We start from the raw sequence: 19,505 nt of genomic DNA on the forward strand, positions 1-19,505 counted from the left end.
CTGAGGGTCTCACGTGCAGACTGCTTGGTTATTGGGTATAAGTGGTCCCATAACAAAACCCACCTCCTCCAAAGAAACACCCACCCGTCTCAACAGTAGAAGGAAAACTGGCTTACACGGTACCTTATGGGTGGTGATTTAAGACACTGTTGAGGGTAATTTTGACCATTTGACTATTTAACAGGGTCGCTTACTAGTAACTTTGAGTTAGATGCAAGTCCACGAGGCATGCCTTTGTATCCACAACAGAGAACATGCTCCCTTACTGTGTTCTGACAGCCATCAAAGGACGCCACTGAAACCCAGCAGAGGATGTGAAGGCTACAGGTGAAGCAAGAAGGATCTGCCGTACAGCCATGCACTAAGGAGGGGTCTGAGACATGTGATCTCAGTTCTGAGGAGCCCGTCGCCCAAGCTCAAGGAGTGGGGCCGTGGAGAGAGTCTAGTGGCACAAAATGCCCATCGTCGCTGCCTGGCTGGGCCAGGCCTGGGGCTCCGAGCACCAGCGGTCACTTCTCAACGTGGTGGGCGATGCCTGGATGGCAGGGGCCACGCCCAGGGCCTTACCTGACAAGGTGGAGCTGCTGATGGTGCTGGCCGGAGTGCTGACCTCGGGCTCCTCCTGAGCACTGTCTGCAGCGGGGAGGGCTGCCTTTCCCGGCTCCTCATGCAGCTCTCTGGGGTGGGGGGCAGCCTCATCTTGTTCTGCCTCTGCCGAAATAGCCAGCTTGGGAAGCAGGCCAGAACCGAGTTTATGTCTGTTGCTTTCAGTATCCGAAGAGTTGGATGTGGATAACTGTTGCCTTAATTAAAAACAAAAACAAAGTCACGCATCTATACATGCTATGAAACTGTGTTCAAGGTGAATTTTGGAAGAAACCAGGTAAAAATGGAACTGAGGTAGCCTAACCAAGACACGTCGAGGGCAGTGATTCTTACAGTGTGGTGCCCAGACCAACGGAATCAGCATCCCAGGGAACTTGTTAGAAATGCACATTCTAAGACCCTATCCCAGATCTCCTGAGTCAGCAATCTGCTTGTACAGGCCCTCCAGAAGATTCGGATGCACACTCATGTTTAAGAGCCACTGTCCTAGTAGCTGCTTTTCATGATATTAGTTAACAAGAATTTCACATACATTTCAGAATACTCTGAACTCCAGCTTAATGTTTCCGTGGATGGCAAAGTTGTGCTTTTGGTTTTGTCCCCAGGGTCTTCCTTCTCTTCTCCTGGATTCTGAGTACCTCGATCTATACTGCTGAAAACCTGCAAGGCAAATAGTCAGTGCTTATTAATACCTTCTTGAAAGGGATTGTCAGAATAAAAAAACAAACAAATCCTGGCAGAACAACCTGAGACTATGACTGAAGTTTGAATTGGGACTGTGTATTCAAAAGGTACTTTCCAGTGCTGTTTACTTGAGTCCTGAGGTGAGTGGTCAATGTACAATTTTTTCCTTTTGGAGTGGGGAGCTATGAATTCATCACCCTCTCACCGTATCTCACTACGGACTTTGTATCTGCAAACAAAATCCATAGATGCATTGCGGTTTCTAGGCCTGGTATCGATGCACATGTTAGATTACTTTTTAACCATGAAGTCAATCAGAAAAAGAAAATCACAGAGAAAAAGATTTAATGGCCCCCAGTCAGGGGTGGGAAGGAGAAAAATGAATTGGAATTGAGGGAGAAGAGAAGAATAAATTACCTGTTTCAAGACATGTTGGGGGGAGATGCAGTGCATATTTGGTTAGGAGTCAGAGGTACTTGTTTGGCTTATAAATCTCATATATAGACAGGCAGTTTCATATGTTGGTACCAGGATTACTGAAGGGGAACATAGCTTAGGCAAACTCAGATCTCTGCTGTACCACAGGGAAGATGGAAGCTAAAATAGGGAGCTGAGAGCCCAGCCAAGGAAGTGCTCACTACTGCCCAACCCAGCCACTTGCTGCTCTCATGGGAATGGACCTTAGACCTCCTATAATCTCCTGGGATTTGGAGGAAGGTGGCTAAAGAACAGGAGACAGTGGGCAGGGAACAGTTTAGGGGCTGGCTTTGATGGGCCAGAGAACAAGTACTGGGAAAGCCCACATTCTGTGTTATCAAAGCTTCTGTCCCGTCTCTGGGCCAGACCTGCGCCTCCCCTCCAGGGAAATCCCTACCTCTCCATGTCCTTCCTATGAATGGGGAGGGCAGTGCCAGCCAATTTGCAGATGCACCCTGGGCAGTCACTCAGAAAAAGATACGGAACACTTTAAAATCACTCAATGCTATAGAAAAGCTACACACTAATCATGCAAAATGCCATGGCAACAGAAAATACATCGCTACTGAAAATAGCAAAAGGAAGGCAGGATGCCCTCTAGGTTCATTTCTATCTTCCTAGGGCCCTGCCCCCATCTCAGGACTATCAGGTGTGTCTTTGTTTTGTTTGTCTTTTAAATCTTACCACTACCAGTGAAAAAGCATCTTTCTCCAATGTCGATTTTATCTTCTACCGTTTCCAAAATTCTAGCTTGGCTTCCTACTGCCCCTTTAATATAATAACTTACACTTTCTATCATCGGTTAAGAGACTTTCTCAGTCCGCAATCAACTGTCCCCAAGTGTCTGGGCTTATGTCAAGGACCAAGCTTTCTCCTTTGTGTTGTATTCCGTGGGATACTAGAAGAGGGCTCTGCACACAATGAGCTCAACGTCCTTCACTATAAGATGAAAGAAATGGAAGGACGCCTCCAGGCCCCAGCAGCACTGAGCTAGACCAGGGTCAGCATGTAAATGGTATCAGGTACTCCAATAATGACTATGAATGCAAGTCTCTGCCTCCAAGAAAAAAGATACTCATCTTTGGATCATGAAACAGAGAAATATACCCCTGCAAGGCGGTAGGGACTCTGGATTATCAAGATGGTGGGGTCATTACCCACCACCCCAAAAAAATCTCAAGCCCCAAAACACTGCATGGGGTTTTTACAACTCTGTGCAGCTGTTTAAGGCACCAACTATCTGACCAGTAGGAGATTCTCCCAGAGACCTTCTATGTTTATGCCATATTTTACTTACTTTAGAAAACCTATGTGAACATGAGGAAAATTGCCTTATTTCCACATTAAAGTCTTCGTCATTTGTGTCATCTTCTTCCTCAGTCTCCATATGATGGTACTTCTCTGACCGCGCTGCAGGGAAATGTTTGGAAACAGTTCCAATTATTCAGAATTTCAGCTTTTAATTTAGATATTTTAATTATGAGTTTTTATATCAAAGCAGCATTATGTTTCAGAACCCATGCGCTCAAGACTGGAAGGTACTATCAAAAGTAGAGCTGATTTTCTACAAAGTAAAGGCCAAATAATGTTTTATGTCAGATAATGCACGTACTATCAAAATAACTTGTGTCATCTTCGGATTCCAGTTGGGGAATGAATTCTGCCTTCTGTCTCAGCAAACTGTTCCAGTCTAAGGAACGGAAGAATCGATGCTGTTTGACTTCATACGCACCACCTTGGGGTAGGGAGTGGAGGGGAAGGACAGAGGGAAACGTGTTAAATGATCCTCCCAGCAAAGGTAAGAATCAGTTTCAAAGAACAACCAAAAAAAAGAAAAACAAAAAAAAAGTTCTATCAACAGAGAACTAAAGAAGTCAGAGAAATCTTTTTCATTCTACAACCAAAACCTCCAAAAATTCTTCCATAATTTATCAGCAGGAGATCTGATTTTGCTAACAGCAGTTGTTACGGCACAGTTTTTCTTTGTTAATTCTTCCACGACTTCCTCCATTTTTCAAAGGTTAATGATGCGGCCACTGAAAATCCCATTGTGCTGAACCTGGGGATGCGGACACACGCTGGCCCAAAGCAGACTTGCTCGTTACAAACCCCCCAAAAACCTAAGAAGGTGCAAAATGTGTTCACAGCAATATTTCCTCTGGAGGTAAGGTTTTAATAAAGATGAATTTTCCCTAAATTGTATATAATGGTTAACATTTGATTTTATTGGATTGCTCATTAACATTGGTAGGAATTATATTCTGTGGATTATAGATTCTTAAGTAAGAATATTACTCAGCCATAATAAGAAATGAAATTGAGTTATGTGTAGTGAGGTGGATGGACCTAGAGACTGGCATACAGAGTGAAGTAAGTCAGAAAGAGAAAAACAAATACTGCATGCTAACACATATATGTGGAATCTAAAAAAACAAAAAACAAAAAACAAAATGGTTCCGAAGAACCTAGGGGCAGGACAAGAATAAAGACACAGATGTAGAGAATGGACCTGAGGACACGGGGAGGGGGAAGGGTAAGCTGGGACGAAGTGAGAGAGTTGCATGGACATATATACACTACCAAATGTAAAATAGATAGCTAGTGGGAAGCAGCCGCATAGCACAGGGAGATCAGCTTGGTGCTTTGTGACCACGTAGAGGGGTGGGATAGGGAGGGTGGGAGGAAGACACAAGAGGGAGGAGATATCGGGATATATGTATATGTATAGCTGATTGACTTTGTTATAAAGCAGAAACTAACATACCATTGTAAAGCAATTATACTCCAATAAAGATGTTAAAAGTAAATAAATAAAAATAAATTTTAAAAAGGAGAAAAAAAAAAGAAACTGGCAAACCTGTTTGATAGATTTATAATGCATGTGATGAACATCAATCACAATCCCTAAGTTTTAGGCTTCTTTTTGCCAAGTTAGCATTACAGCACAATTCAGTGAAACAATATTTTTAATTCAGTTCATGATTTTAAAGAGAGATTTTGGAAGGGCAGGCCCCATCAAAATATTACACTATCCCTCATGTAAAGAGAAGAGAAGGTACACATTTTATTAAATCCCAGCATGAAAATCAGACCCCCGCCCTGCCACCAACATGCACACTATTGATGGGGGAGATAAGGAAGAATCAATCTTCAAACAATTCCAGGAAGAGAGATTTCTTGCAAGACTAGTGCCAGGGTCTAATCAGCCTCCCTACCAGGAGATGCCCCTCGATGTGTGTTGCAAATGCCTCTTTAATACAGTTGTCACTCATGCTTCTCACCCTGTCCTCAGTGGGGTACAAAAGGAATAGGATGAGAAATGCAAGCTGAATGAAAAATGGGCTTGGATCTTGGGGCTGGGGAACTGTCTGTAAGCTTCAAAGACGTGGCTCTGTCCCCATTGGGCCCCTTGAGCACAAGGGGCAGGCTGGCTAGAGCTCTAAACCCAGCCAGGGGAAACCAGTGTTCTGAAGACAATGGAACAGAGAGAAAAAAACAAAGTGGAAAAATCACCCCCCAAAAAGGGAGAATGGGTTCTTTACAAAGCATTTGATTAGAATCTTCATATAGAATTCCAGCCAGGCTTTTTCCGTGTTTATAGCACAATACTCAAGTCTGATGTTGATCCCAACAGCAACAGCATTAGCAGCTGTGATTTGAGGGCCAACTTTGACTAGTATTAGACTAGATGCTAGAGGAAGTTGCTTCTTTTAATTAAACCATTGAAAGTAACCCCACGAAGTAGGTATTGTCAACCCCATTTGTGGATGGGGAAAGTAAATAAGCAGTAAAGCATACTGGACCATGATTACTAGGTGAGTAAGGGTTAGAGGGGCTGAGCCGAGGTCTGTCTAAAAACACCCAGGTCCATCCTCAGTGCCACAGCGCCACAGGCCATATAAGGGGGAGGCATGTTTCAGTTTGGATTCTACCCTGCCATCTTTCTCGCATCAGTTTACAAACGGATTCTCGACTGCCGATCCTGGGGAACACAGCCAAACAGCCAATTCCCAGCACCTCTGCCCAGTCCAACCCCAGTCCTCCATGTATCCTGGTTCTCTTCTATCCCAATCAACATCCTCAAACACAGCTGCCAGGGACATTTTCTTCCAGTGGTCTTTTCTTGGAGAAGTTAAAAGGGCTTAAGTATTTATCTACCCAACTCCCTCACTGTGCCAGTGACACTGAGGTCCAAAGAGTCAAGTCCTACTTAGTGGCCCACCATGCACTATCCAGCGATGACTATGACTTCAGCTGCCACAGCAAAGGACAGCTCTGACACGCCCAGGTCGTTCAACTTTACCCAGAAAAGCATAGTTCTCTAGACTCAAAGGCTCGAAAGACACTTCCAGACAATATCCGGAGTTTTTGCTCCCCGACCTGCTAACATTTGGGACCCACCCACGTCGGTGAGAGCGTTCGCTTCCTCTCTGTGACGAGTGCCAAATGGGTTCTACCCAAGGAGCCCCAGCCCACTGCCGACCCAGTGCACAGTTCTCACCCTTTGGCCTTTGTGCCCCACTGAGAAGCAGTTGCTTCTCACTGGGTCATGTTTCTCATGCACTTTTGGAGAGATGGGGAACAAAAGAATCAAATGGACACATTGGGGAAAAATTAACTCTGGGCTAAACCGTTGATATAATATAGATGATGGCTTTATGAGCCAAATACAAATCATCAGACACAGGAACTCATGCAAATGTCAGCTCTCACTGTAAGAATTCACCAGGAAGGGAATGGAAAGTGACTATTTCTTGAGCTCCTATTATGCACTAGGTTAATGTACCAGATACCTTCATAAACATGCCTGCACTCAATCCTCACAATAATCCCTCGAGGTGTGTAACATGCCCATTTCCATAGATTAGGAAACTGAAGACTCCGGGCAATGAAGAAATGACTCATGACCTCCCAGCTGGCTCATGGGTGGGAGTCAGTCACATCTGAGCAGCTCTCAAGTCCAGTGAGCCTGGCTGCCACTCAATACTCTGCAAGTTCAACAGTTGAGTTCAAGTACGACAAGGTCCCAAATTGCAAGTTATGCTTTGGCACTAATGTTCTCCTTTGAGCTTTCCTCTCCCTTCATAGAAGCTTCTTAAACATCCATTATGTTCTTCACACTCCTTTTTCTCAGTCTCTCTAGTCTCTCGGGCAAATGCGCACTTGCACATTTTCACGGTGCATTATTTTGCCCGCTAAATATGCATTAAATCCAAAATGCTGTCACTGGAAGCAGCATGGCAAGCCTGCGAGATTCTCAGCCTCATTCTCTGGGCCCTACTGGGACCTGTCACGTTGGACCTGCCTGTTTGACAAGCTCTCCTTGACAATGCTAAGAGCTTGGGCAGGGTCTTTTAAATGTCTCTTCTGAGCTTCTGCTAGAAGATTTGTTTCTCAATCTGTCAAACCCTGAAAAGACCAAAAGCAGCGGTCAAGGAGAAAATGTGCAGAGATAACTTGCAGCGTATGATATATAAACATGGATGTACTGACCACCATCATAGCCCTGTCTTGTTAAGTGAAGCCGAATCAAGTGTCCACATATTCTTAAAGAGGACAGAAATGGGCAGAATACTGAGGAGGAAAACGCTCCAAAGCGACACACAAACACTGAAGGGAACTCTTTAGGGAGTGTGCTGATTCCAATATATTTTTAGCCCTACCTTAGGACAACACTCCCCTGGGACAGCTGATTAGGATATACAAATAGATACTTGTATTGTTGTAGGACAATCTTAAAATGCCACTGTTTCTCATATTTGGCTCAAGTGAGTAAAATCACCCCTCAAAACTCTGCCCCACACAGAGCCTTGACACCCATTCTGGGACAGCTACTCTTATCGCTTGAACTATAAAGCAAATCTAACTGCAGGTCACAGATGGTGGGAAATAACCAGTTTGCTAGTCACTTCAGACAAAAGGAAAACCAAATAGGGCGACAAGAAATATAAAGGATTCTGTTCAAAGAGTTCAGTCAGCCCAAAAGTAGGGGCACCACCACGATTTCTAAATCTCACATGTCCAAAGGGTAAAGCAAGAGATTATATACGCAGAAAAATAAAAATGATAATACCGCAGCAGTGTCACATCTGGTCCTAAGAGCCAGAGTCGATGATCTTTTATCCTCACAAAAGTCCTGGGATATAGTGCTACTGTCAGCTCCATTTTATAGATGAGGAAGTAAGGCACACAAGGGAAAACAACCTGCTCACAGTCACACAGCTGACATTTAAACTCAGGCAATCTGACTCTGGAGTTTATCCCTTTAAGTCCCATTATATTGCCTTTCCTAGTTAAAGGCCCACTCATCCACTGAAAAAGGCAAAAAACACATGGTATTCCAGTATGAAACTCAAAGCAGTTTTGCCAACTGAGTCCTGATTTTAAAACTTCTTGGGAATTCCCTAGCGGTCCAGTGGTTAGGATATGAGCTTTCACTGTTGTGGACCCGGGTCCAATCCCTCATTGGGGAACTAAAGAGACCACAAGCTGCACAGCACGGCCAAAAAAAAAAAAAACCCCAAAACTTCTTGGATTCTCTAATGCAGGGTCTTCAAGAGTTTTCTGTCAAGAGCCACAAAGTAAATGTTTTAGGCCTTGTGGGCCATGCAGTTGTTCATGACTATTCGACTCTGCCAGAGTAGCATGAAGGCAGCCATAGACAATATGTGACTGAACAGCATCGCTGTGTTTCAATAAAACTTTATTTACAAAATAAAGGTTGGGCCCAGGGGTTTTAATGCATCATCATAAGCTCTAGGTAGCACAGCATTCCATACTTAAGCAAGAACTGAGCTCTCCAACTGGGGAAGCTGTGAGCAAAAGTGGAGAACAATATAAGATATATATTTGGAGCTGTTGCAAATAATTTTGGCCTTGGAAAACCTGGGTGAGAGAATGATCTCGTCAGTATTTTCTGATCTTTCTAGCAAAATGAGGTAGAATGAAACAGCTCAGAGTAAACAACCCATCAAGTCAACAATTTTCATGGATGAAAATTTGTATCGACACGGTGTGCGTGTGTGATGTGTGCTGTATGTGTGTGTGCATGCGTGTATGTTATATGTGTTTATTATTTAGTCTCATCTAGATAAATTCACATACTGGGGTTGGCTAGGACTCTGTATTGGGATCTCTAAGTCTGTCTATTCAGAATATAAGGAAGAAAAGGAAAAAGAGCTGGCAAAAACAAAAAACTGGTAGCAGAACAGTCAGGAAAAATAATCAGCAGGAAATAAATCTACTATCTCCTTAATCTTGAAAGTCAGTGTTTTTTAATCCTCTTTCTTGGGCCATGGTGCTGATCAACCCCAGGCACTCATTTCCAATAATTAGTTCAAGTACTGATAACCTGTTTCAAAGCCTGCAGATAGTAACTGCTGGGTCAGATCCTTCTAGGAATATATATATATTTTACAACCCCAAACAAACAAACAAAAAAACCTCCACATCCCTAATCCTCTGTTTCAAATTGTTAAGATTCATGCTTTTCAGGACAGAAGAGTTACATGTGCCCTTGAGGTTTTCTTCCAGAGAAATTTTATTTACTGAAACAAATTAAGAATAATTTCTGCTTCGCAAAACAGAAGAAAAACAACAACCAAAAAAGACAAACAACAGCCACCAACCCTCCTAGCATACATACTACTCTGAATCAGGAAAAAAAAATCCAAAATATTATTGTTATAACATATTGCAGTCATATTCTACATCAACCAACAGATGTTTCCTATGAAGAAAAAAAACAAAACAAAAACACAAACCTCTGAGTGCTCCACATTGACATTATTTCCTGCATATTAGCAAAATTAAAACGTATGTGCTCTAACCTGTTCCCAGTCTCTCCAGGGGATTCTGCCTGAGAAGCAAGGTAATCAGATCCTGGGCATCAGGTGGTGGCGCCTCATCCTTTTCAGGCCAGTTGATCTCATCTAAAAGGAAGAAAAGTAGTTTACGACTTCACTGCTGAAAGGCTGGTCCACATCCCAACAGCATGGACATCACCCGGGAGTTTGTTAGAAATGCAGAATTTCAGGCCCCACCCCAGACCTGCTGACTCAGAATCTGCATTTTTAACAAGACCTTCAGTTGAATCCTAGGCCCAGTCAAGTCTGAGAAGCACTATTGCACAAGATATGAATAGCACAGCTGTCAACAAGGCAGGGAGAGAACACTTCAACGAGCAGTACCTCTCATCTGCCTTTTTGATTCACTTTTCTTTGGTAGAACTGGGTCACTACTAATTGGTCCTCTAGTTATTAAGAGGGCTCAATATAGCGGAAACTCTAAACTTCTGTGTTTTAGGCGATCGCCCATCCAGGGATCGTGGGGAGTCAGGGTTTCTCTTCTACCATCATCCTCAACTGAGAATCTGGCTACAGCCCCAGAGTTCTTCAGCTCCAAGAAGCAAAAAATAATTTTGTAAAAATAACCATTTCCAGAGACAAAGGAAAGGTCAAAATGCTAAGACTGAAGAAGAGGAAGAAGAAGAAGAAAAAAAAAAAACCCCAAGGAATTGTAGTAATGGAAGTACTTAAAATCTGTCATAAATATTAGAATATGTTCTACATTCTAAAGGAGTTTGCCTGAAGATAGGTGTGCATGCTTGTGTGCATGGGAATGCAATAAAAACATGAGTTATTTCTGCATGTGCCTGCCTCTAGCTTCCTCTGCTGCAGTTTAAATCTGATTTGGAAAATAAAACATGAATATGCATCTGAGCCATAAGGCATCGACAGAACAAAGCCAGCATTTGCTGCTTGTGTTAATTAAACAGTTGATTCCTTTTGCCATTCATCCTTGGTATATCAGAAAACAGTCTAGTTATAAATCCATAAAGAGCTCAGATATTGTATAAGAGGGTTATACACTGCAGGCAACTCACAAATCTACTTTGTTGAAGTTTACAAATATACCTGGCTTGCAACGTCAATGATGGAAAATAATGCTGTGATTAAGAGGTTCCTCATACCAAAAGGAATTGTCCCCCTATTTCCACTGTTGGACACTCTAAGCACAGTCCAGAATGGACCAGAGGTAGGTGATGAAGATGTGAGTGATGACTGACAAACTTTGAGGAAGAGAGGCCTTTTTGATCTCTGCTCCAGAGAAATTTATAAAAACAGCAGGTAGGGTAGTAATAATGCCTATTTAATTATCATTTAGTTTTGCCACAAGCCACATAACAATAGCTAGGGTCAGCTGGCAGGTTAAGATCTAAAGGTTATTGAATTTAAATGAAAGATGAACAGCTGTTAAGAAATAACATTACACCATAACAACTACCAATGAAATCATTAACAATCTGTGGATTAAATTTGCTTCCTCCCCATTCTCATTATTTATTATTTGGTAGACATTTGTTTTAGGGTTTATTACATTTTTGTTAATTTCTTCACCGTGCCAATAGCCATTTTTCCCATTTGTGTAAATGTTACCCATGTTAACCTTTTCTTCCCTGGTGCAACTTTCCTACTGTGGAAAGGAAGACTGGACAGCAGTGAAATCATTTGCAAATCCCACACCAATTTCTTCTGCAGAAAAAGTACACCATAAAAATTGGTCACATTGCTAGTACATTTCCAAATTCCACGTTAACAAAACTTCCTCAGATCAATTCCCAACACAAATTGCTCTCTTGAGATTGTGAAAGTCAGTTATGTGCTATGATGAGTGAGTTCTTTTAATTTGTTGGCTAAACCCTCTGATAAAGGTTAACATTTTAGTAAAAACAGTGATACTCCCCAGAATTACATTAAATAGCTGCTTCCCAACAGTGGCTTAGAGATAACTGCTGACAATATTTACCACTGATGACTTGTCCAAATAGCTCTTCTGGAGTGTCCCCAAAGAATGGCACGCATCCAACCAGAAATTCATAGAGGATAATCCCCATGGCCCACCAGTCTACCGGCTTCCCATAGCCCTGCCTCAGAATCACTTCTGGTGCAATGTATTCAGGTGTGCCACAGACCTAAAAGATGATTGCAATATTAGAATAATTAGAATATTAGACATGAATTAAAATGAGCAAGATGGCTAAATATCAATTATTTTGCCTAGAGTGCACCTGCTCAACCACATGGAACCACATGGACAAAGAACTTAAGAACAGTGATTCTAAGTCGGTATCTATCGTACCAAAAGCAATGAATTACTTAAAATACCAAAAAAAGCAAAGTTTAAAATGCTGCTCTAATGTGAAACTGTGTGTAATGTCTAATTTCAAATTTAAGTAGTTTTACTTACTTTACAAAAACATTTGTAATCCTTGGATTTAAAATAATACTGCATTTTTTCGTCTGGCACTATCAGAGAGAGTTTTAGTATTTATATGACTGAAATATATTCACATCCTGGTTACTTCATAAAAGCCTGACAGTTGAGATGTGTTCACCTTAAGTAACTGTACAATGAACAGATTGTGGGCACATGGTAATGAGGCATGCTTAAAGGGAAATGGGCCATGGCTCGGAGTTTGGCACCTGTGATTGTACAACGCATCATGAGTTTCATGAAGGCTCTACTGAGACTCCCGAATTCCTTACAAAACCAGTTTTTCCATTTGTCTCTCTCACACTCTCACTTGTGTGCAATTAGATCGTTCATCTTACTAATAGACCATAATGTCGAGGGAGGAATGTGGAGGGACCGACATTTCAAAGAGGCCCAGAGAGAAAAATGGAAGCAATTTGCGCTTTATTAAACGTTAAGGCTTATACAGACATCTAAAGCCCCAGCACTAATGTCAAGATGGCCTAGGCGAGCTGATTCTGAATTCCACTGTCAACCTTGCACTTTGTATTTCTCTCTGGAACCAAACAGCACGCAAGCTTACCTGTTTGTCCAGGAACTCTCGAGCATCCTTCTCAATATGACCCTCATAAAGATTGGTAGTCATGCTCATTAGTCCCACCTTGGATAATCCAAAATCTGTCAGCTTTATGTGCCCCATGGAGGTGACCAACAAACTGTGAAGCAGAAGGATATATATTACAACACTCACTTTGAAGCTCATTTCTTGTTTTTACTTTTCTCCCTCCCACTGTGAATTGATAAGACTATGGAATATATAGGCATCAATCTTATCACAAAACCCAGCCTGCAAAGAGGTGAAGTCACACAAAGATGTTAAATATGTGTATCTGGCGGCCGAGAATAATCCACAAGGGAGGACCAGAGACCGGGCTCAGCCCATCTTCCTTGGAGCAGTCACATATAGCATCATTTACAACTTGAAGCTCTCAGAAAAATTCAAGTATGGAACTCTGACACCTTTCCATTTCCAGAATAAGAAAAGAGCTGAGAAAGGGCTACTGATAATCCCACGTCACACATCAGCAACTAACATAAGCAACCAATCTGTGATTCAAATGAGACAAAAGATAAAGAACTTGGAAGAAAAATGTAGCATTGTTCTAGATTTCAACTTCTGGCTCGAACTTAAGTGTCTACTCACTAAGCACAAGACCTACATGTCTTATACATGCAGAGAATTCACATTTGAAAGCTTTATGAATTTACAGTTAAATTTTTTTCATTTTAAGTGGCAAAGAAAATTTTAATTATTTTAAAAATTAAAGGAGTGGAGGAGTTAAAAAAAATAAAGCTATTGGAAGGATACATGTCAAAATTGTAATAGTTGTCTTTGTTTGGGAATGTTGTGAATGAAGTTTTTTCTTTTTGTACTTCCCAAATTTTCTGTAATGAGCATAAGTTAATTTTATAAAATTTTGGCACACTTAAAATCTTTACATATTAATAAGAAATACTTCTAGAGGTGTCTCAGATTAGTGGAGAAAGCATGGAACATTTAATAAATGGTGTCAAGATGAATACCTAGTCATTTGGGGAAAAATAGTCTATCTGTATCTCAAATCAGACACCAAAATGAACTCCACATAGACTAAAAATTAAATAAAAAATTAAATTGTGAATAAAATAGAATAGAATATCAAGGATATCATCTTGGGGGAGAAAAAATTATCTAAGTATGATTCTAAATGCAGAAACTATCCAGAAAACAACTCATGGCATTCTATGTACCTATTATTTACATAATTAAAAAAACTAAAAAAAAATTAACTAACCCTGGCTTAATACTCTTTTTCTGTTTGTTTGTTTCTTATAAGCTGCTATTGTAAACACCATAGCCTTTAAAAAGATTACACAAAAATCATCATGTATACTGCTAAAAATAACTCATTTGGGAACATTATGGGAGAATTTTAAAATGTACAAAGCAGCATTAAAAGAAAACATTTTTATAGACATAAAAATTTTTGTATTGTGTGATAAAAAGATGTATTTCATCAGTGTACATACTTGTCTGGTTTCAAATCCCTATGTACAATTCCATAATTATGTAGATATTCCAAGGCCAGGACTGTCTCAGCAAAGTACATCCTGGCCATATCAACAGGGAGAGGACCCATGTTCTTCATTAAGGTAGCACAGTCACCTCCTATAAAACACAAGAAAAAGACTTAGCAGGTATAGTATCAGCTAGGATTAAAGACCGCCAGTTTAGACTGCAGAATTTCAAAGTAGAATGGTATCTATCCATAGACATAGTCGATCGTGTTCATAAGTGGAGACTGTGTTAGGTGATCATGTTTCTACTTATGATGTGGTGTGGAGAAAATATAGACTTTTATTTAAGAAGCGCTGCTCATGAGAGAGCAGATTTGGCCTGAAGTGAAACTAAATGTTGAAGAACTGATGATGTGTTTTAGGAACAGTGTGACGATTTAAAATAAACCATTTTAAAACATGGATTCTGGAATCAGGCTGCCTGAGTTCAAATTCCGGCTCTGACTCTTACAGGTGGGGACATCTTAGGCAAGCTGGTCTTGGTTCTTTCAGCTGTAATATCAGGATATGAATAGTGTCATCCCTTTTATTGTGAGGATTAAATGAGGTAATCTGTGTAAAGAATTCAGGATGCTGTCAACACATATTAAACGTGTGATAAACGTTAGTTATTGTTGTTAAAATAACCATAACAAAAGTTAATAAAGCAAAGTACTGGTGTGGTGAAAAGAACAATGGGTGGAAATCAGGCAAGTTACGTTTTTGTCTTGTACCTACCACTAAATATCTAGTGAAACCCCTTCTTGGGTTTCAGTTCATTCATCTGCAAAATGAAAACGATATTTAACGGTTCTTCAAGTTATAAGTTTTGGGATTCTGTTCAAACAATCACAAGGGCTTAAATTAGATGCTTTGAAAATTGTTTTGGAGACTGGGACTGACATATATACACTAATATGTGTAAAAGAGATAACTAATAAGAACCTGCTGTATAAAAAAATAAATAAATAAAATAAAATTTTTTAAAAAAAGAAAATTGTTTTGGCCCTTGCTTATCTATTCATTTTATTAGCTTTATTTATGTCAATAAGTCATGGCTATGGAAACACTCAAAAATTTCATGTAAAATTGACGGAAATAAGATTACCTGGAGCATTTAAAAGGTAGACCACAAACTTCCAAAAGAAAAAAAGTTAGTTTTTTAAAATTAAACTATAGTTGATTTATAATATTGTGTTAGTTTCAGGTGTACAGTTTCAGACTCTTTCCCATTATAGGTTATTACAAGATACTGAATATAGTTCCATGTGCTGTACACTAAATCCTTGTTGTTTATCTATTTTATACATAGTGGTGTCTATCTGTTAATCCCATAGTCCTAATTTATCCTCCCCCCTTTCCCCTTTGATAACCATAAGTTTGGTTTCTATGTCTGTGAATCTATTTCTCTTTTGTAAATAAGTTGATTTATATTATTTTTTTAGATTAGAAGGTAAGATTTTCTTGAATGTATCTTTCTCCTAACTCACCTTTAATTTCACACCATGCACCAAAAAGGATATATTTTTCATACTTTCCTTAAGAAGATCCATTGTAATGAATGTTTTCATGATATGTGATAAAAATAAGTAGGAAAAAGCCCATCACCTATATTCTAACTTTAATGACCAATTGAGAGGAGGTACTTAGGATGAAAAGCTATTAAAAAGGGAAAACAACCTTTTTCCAAATAGCACTAATTTTCCCTTTGTTATAGTAGAGCTGGCACTTTGCAAGCAATTATGAGAAGATAATGACTGGGAATACAGCCATCTAATTGCCTGGCCTTGGATCCTACGTGGATACAACCATCGTATGGCACAAGTACAGAAAGCGTCAGCCGCACAAATGAGCCAGTGGTTTCTGGGTACAGGTGTCATGTTCTCTGTGTCAGAGTGACTCACCTTCGACATATTCCATGACCATGCACAAGTGGCGCCTGGTCTCAAAGGAGCAATACATGCTGACAACAAAAGGGTTTTCTGCAAAAGTCAGGATATCCCGTTCCACAAAGGCCTGCTGGATCTGGTTTCGGAGGATGAGGTTCTGTTTATTAATCTTCTTCATGGCAAACCTCTGCCGCGACTCCTTATGCCGAACAAAATAGACTGCCCTGAAAAGGAGCACAAGAGTTGGGGTTCAAAGGAAGAGGGGATGTTTCTGAGTACAGTACACCACTTTTTTTTTTTTACGTTCACGTGATAGCCCGGATCCAGCCCACATAAGCTATGCTGGCAACTACAAACATTCCATTCCAGGCCAAAGTCCTTTGGCTAATTGATTTTTTTTTAAAATTCTTTCAATAAAAGTTACAGGTCACACATAAGGCAAATTCATTTCACTGCTTCATTTCACGGAAGAAAATGGACAGTCTCCAGAGTGAGCTACTTTCCAGTAGCTAGCTGTTGTTTTCAGTTTTTCTATAACAGAACAAAATCTGATATATAAGTTAAAACAGGAAAACAATGAACAAAAGTACATAACATATTCTGAGCTAGATCCTTTCTAGCATTAGATATCTATTAGGCATTTTTTCCCAAATGACTAAAGCAATAATTTTCTATACGATACTCATGGGATCTACAAAAAGGGACCATAGACTATAGCTTCTTAAAGTAGCTGGCCTCCAACTTGAGAGTGATTTACTTCCCATGAACTTTCTAGATAAATAAGAAGTATGTAATAGGTCATATGAGGCTGCCGTCCCCGCTACAAAGAGTAGCATATTTCTTCACTACAGACCTCGGCATGAGTTACACCTATGCCTGTTTCAACAGGAAATGCATTTCCCAACCTAAAAGGGGGTCCAGAGTACACTGCATTTCTGGTCCATGTGACCCACAGCTGAGGTGTCTGGCAACTGTACTGTAAAATGAGCAGGCCGCATGGAATTTCTGCCAAAAGCCTCACCCAAATACTCTACAGAACCAATTCTGTCTGGGTAAAGACAATGGACTCCCTGAAGCTTCAAATGATGTAGAGAAAAGAAGTAATTCGGAGGAGGATCCTTCAAACCCCACCTGGAAATGATGAGCAAGAAGGAAAATGTCTTGGACGGGCTCCTTTTCTCATAAGTTACTCCTCACTTATCTCATTATTAAGGGACAACAGGTTTGAACTCTCAGGTTAGACAATTCTCAAATAATTAATAATTTACCTAAAGAGCCATCATCATTAGAAGTGTGTAACAGGTTATACGAGGCTGTCCTGAAACAAACGCAATGATCAACTAAGTAATAATTTACCTGAAAAGCTATCAGTCATAGTAAAGTACATCCAGTAGTCTGTTTCCTAAACAAGGGGTTATCTGAGATGCATTTTTCACTAGTGATTTTCATTGTCTCCAAAAAATGAACTCGAAGGGGACTAGGTCACCCTATATTCCTGCTGGCCCAATATGTCAGAGTGATCCACTTACATAAATCTTAAGTATATTCAATCTCAGTTTAACCAATATTCACATTTTCCTCTTAAGCGTTCAACTAGGAATTCATCTTTCTTTGAAGTGTGTACGTCTTTGTCTTCTCATTGTATCCATCTTTTCCCTTCACTCACAAAATCACACATTTGTGGGGTCTCTGGTTAAACATTCTTTTTTTTTTAATCTTTACTCCTTTTTCTCTCTCCTCTTTTCTCTGGCCTTCTAGTTCTTCCTTCCCTGTACAGTAAAAAGCTGTCTTAGCCACACTCCACATAACCAACTCGAGGAATAACCTGGTACTCTTAGTCCCACTGTACAACAAACTGACAAGGGAGCTGGCTGGCTGGATGCCTACTGCTTTCCGCAGAGGCTGGGCATCCTCTTCAGGATTCCCAGACACTTGGGCTCCCACCAGCTGGGTTAATTTCTACACCTGTTCTTCTGGCTAGGCTTGATATCATGACTGACTAATTTAAACAAATATTTAAACTGATGAAACACGAGTGTGAAAAGAGAAAGCACTGTTGTTTATAAGAAAACTGAGTGGAATGCTTGGGAAAGCACTGATAAATGTGAGTTACTAAATAAAATTCCTATTGATTTAGTATGAGTGAGAAGATTCCAAACGTTGAGAAAATAATAAAAATCTAGGCAGACTGCTTCCAGTTCTTGCTTCACCTGTAAAAAAGCTAAAAGTGGGAAACAAACAACATACTACAGTCAGCCCTACATAGCCACGGCTTCTGCACCCTCAGATTCAATCAACTGAGGATTGAAAAATATTTAAAAAAAAAAAAAAAAATCCAGAAAACTGCATGAAGCAAAACTTGAATTTGCCACACTGGCAACTACTGATATTTACACAGCATTTACATTGTAGTAAATATTATAAGTAATCTAGAGATGATTTAAAATATATGAGAGGATGCCATTTTATATAAGGGACATGAGTATCTGTGGATTTCGGTATCTGAGGGGGGTCCTGGAACCAATACCCCTCGGATACCAAGGAATGACTGTATAAGTATTGTTTATACTGGCTGTCTTATAAAGGGCTTACATCGAAAGGCTAGTCAATTTACATACATTTACGTTAAATTAAAATGTTTAAAGTACATATCATGTTTTGGTGATTTCCTACTTCAACTTTTTCATTTACCAACTACTCATTCTTTCTGAATCAGATTAAAGGCTACGACAATTTTTTTCTTTTTCCAATTACTGATTGGATAAAATCAAGATCCAAAGACACTTGAGCTTCTCCTAATCAGAAGCTGATAGCAGGACAGAGAGATTCAAAGGGAGCACAGAAAAGAACTTGGCCTCCTCTTACATATATGAGACAAGCATTGGCAGATATTGTCATGAAGAGGGATTCTTGAGATACAGAATCTGTTTTTTAAAATGAACTTTAGAATCGAAAATGTTAAAAGGAAAAAGCCAGAATCTTTATATAAGCACTTGCCTATTCTTGAGAGTCAACTGGAATACATCTCACTTTCTATCACTTCTTTCAATATTTAATATTGAGTAAGTTTAGGGCTGAGGACCTCCAGACATATGATATTGTGAACTTCACTTTTAGCCTATCAGTAGGCTGCCATTTTGATTTTCAACCAAGCTGCACCATTTCTTACATAAATAACTGCTCCTCAATATGTTTGAGAACAACAGGAAGTGAAGGAAAAAGAATAGGGTTGTACATGATTTTATGAAAGAACAAAAGAGAAAGATACCTCAGACCCCATTTGACCAGTACCTACACTAGGTACTGTGTAAAAAGGCCTTCAATCTTTATTCTTAGATTTTCAATTCATAAAATTTGATTTGACTTTCTGTTTTCCCTTGCTATTGTACTTAAAAATAATCAGGTAATCCTTAGGGAAATTTACCTAAACCAGTTGAAATTAATCCTATAGGTAGCTTGGGATACCATTTCCTCAGGAGAAACATATCTGGATCAAGT

General features: G+C 40.0%; 1 protein-coding gene across 15 annotated transcripts in view; it reads right to left on the reverse strand.

Annotated features, from left to right (window-relative positions):
• The window catches only part of MAST4 (microtubule associated serine/threonine kinase family member 4), a 562,656-nt gene that overhangs the window by 23,081 nt on the left and 520,070 nt on the right, over window positions 1-19,505 (reverse strand). For all 15 annotated transcript variants that reach the window (XM_082457027.1, XM_082457026.1, XM_082457025.1 and 12 more), the window contains 9 exons: window positions 16,023-16,231; window positions 14,092-14,230; window positions 12,605-12,737; window positions 11,575-11,740; window positions 9,597-9,698; window positions 3,380-3,502; window positions 3,065-3,177; window positions 1,139-1,266; window positions 568-803 (listed from right to left, as the gene is read on the reverse strand). In XM_082457027.1, the coding sequence (XP_082313153.1) occupies window positions 568-803; window positions 1,139-1,266; window positions 3,065-3,177; window positions 3,380-3,502; window positions 9,597-9,698; window positions 11,575-11,740; window positions 12,605-12,737; window positions 14,092-14,230; window positions 16,023-16,231 (1,349 nt within the window). The remainder of the gene's footprint in view (window positions 1-567; window positions 804-1,138; window positions 1,267-3,064; window positions 3,178-3,379; window positions 3,503-9,596; window positions 9,699-11,574; window positions 11,741-12,604; window positions 12,738-14,091; window positions 14,231-16,022; window positions 16,232-19,505) is intronic.

Source organism: Balaenoptera physalus (assembly GCF_965194825.1).
Source record: "Balaenoptera physalus genome assembly, chromosome: 3".
Classification (NCBI taxonomy): Eukaryota; Metazoa; Chordata; class Mammalia; order Artiodactyla; family Balaenopteridae; genus Balaenoptera; species Balaenoptera physalus.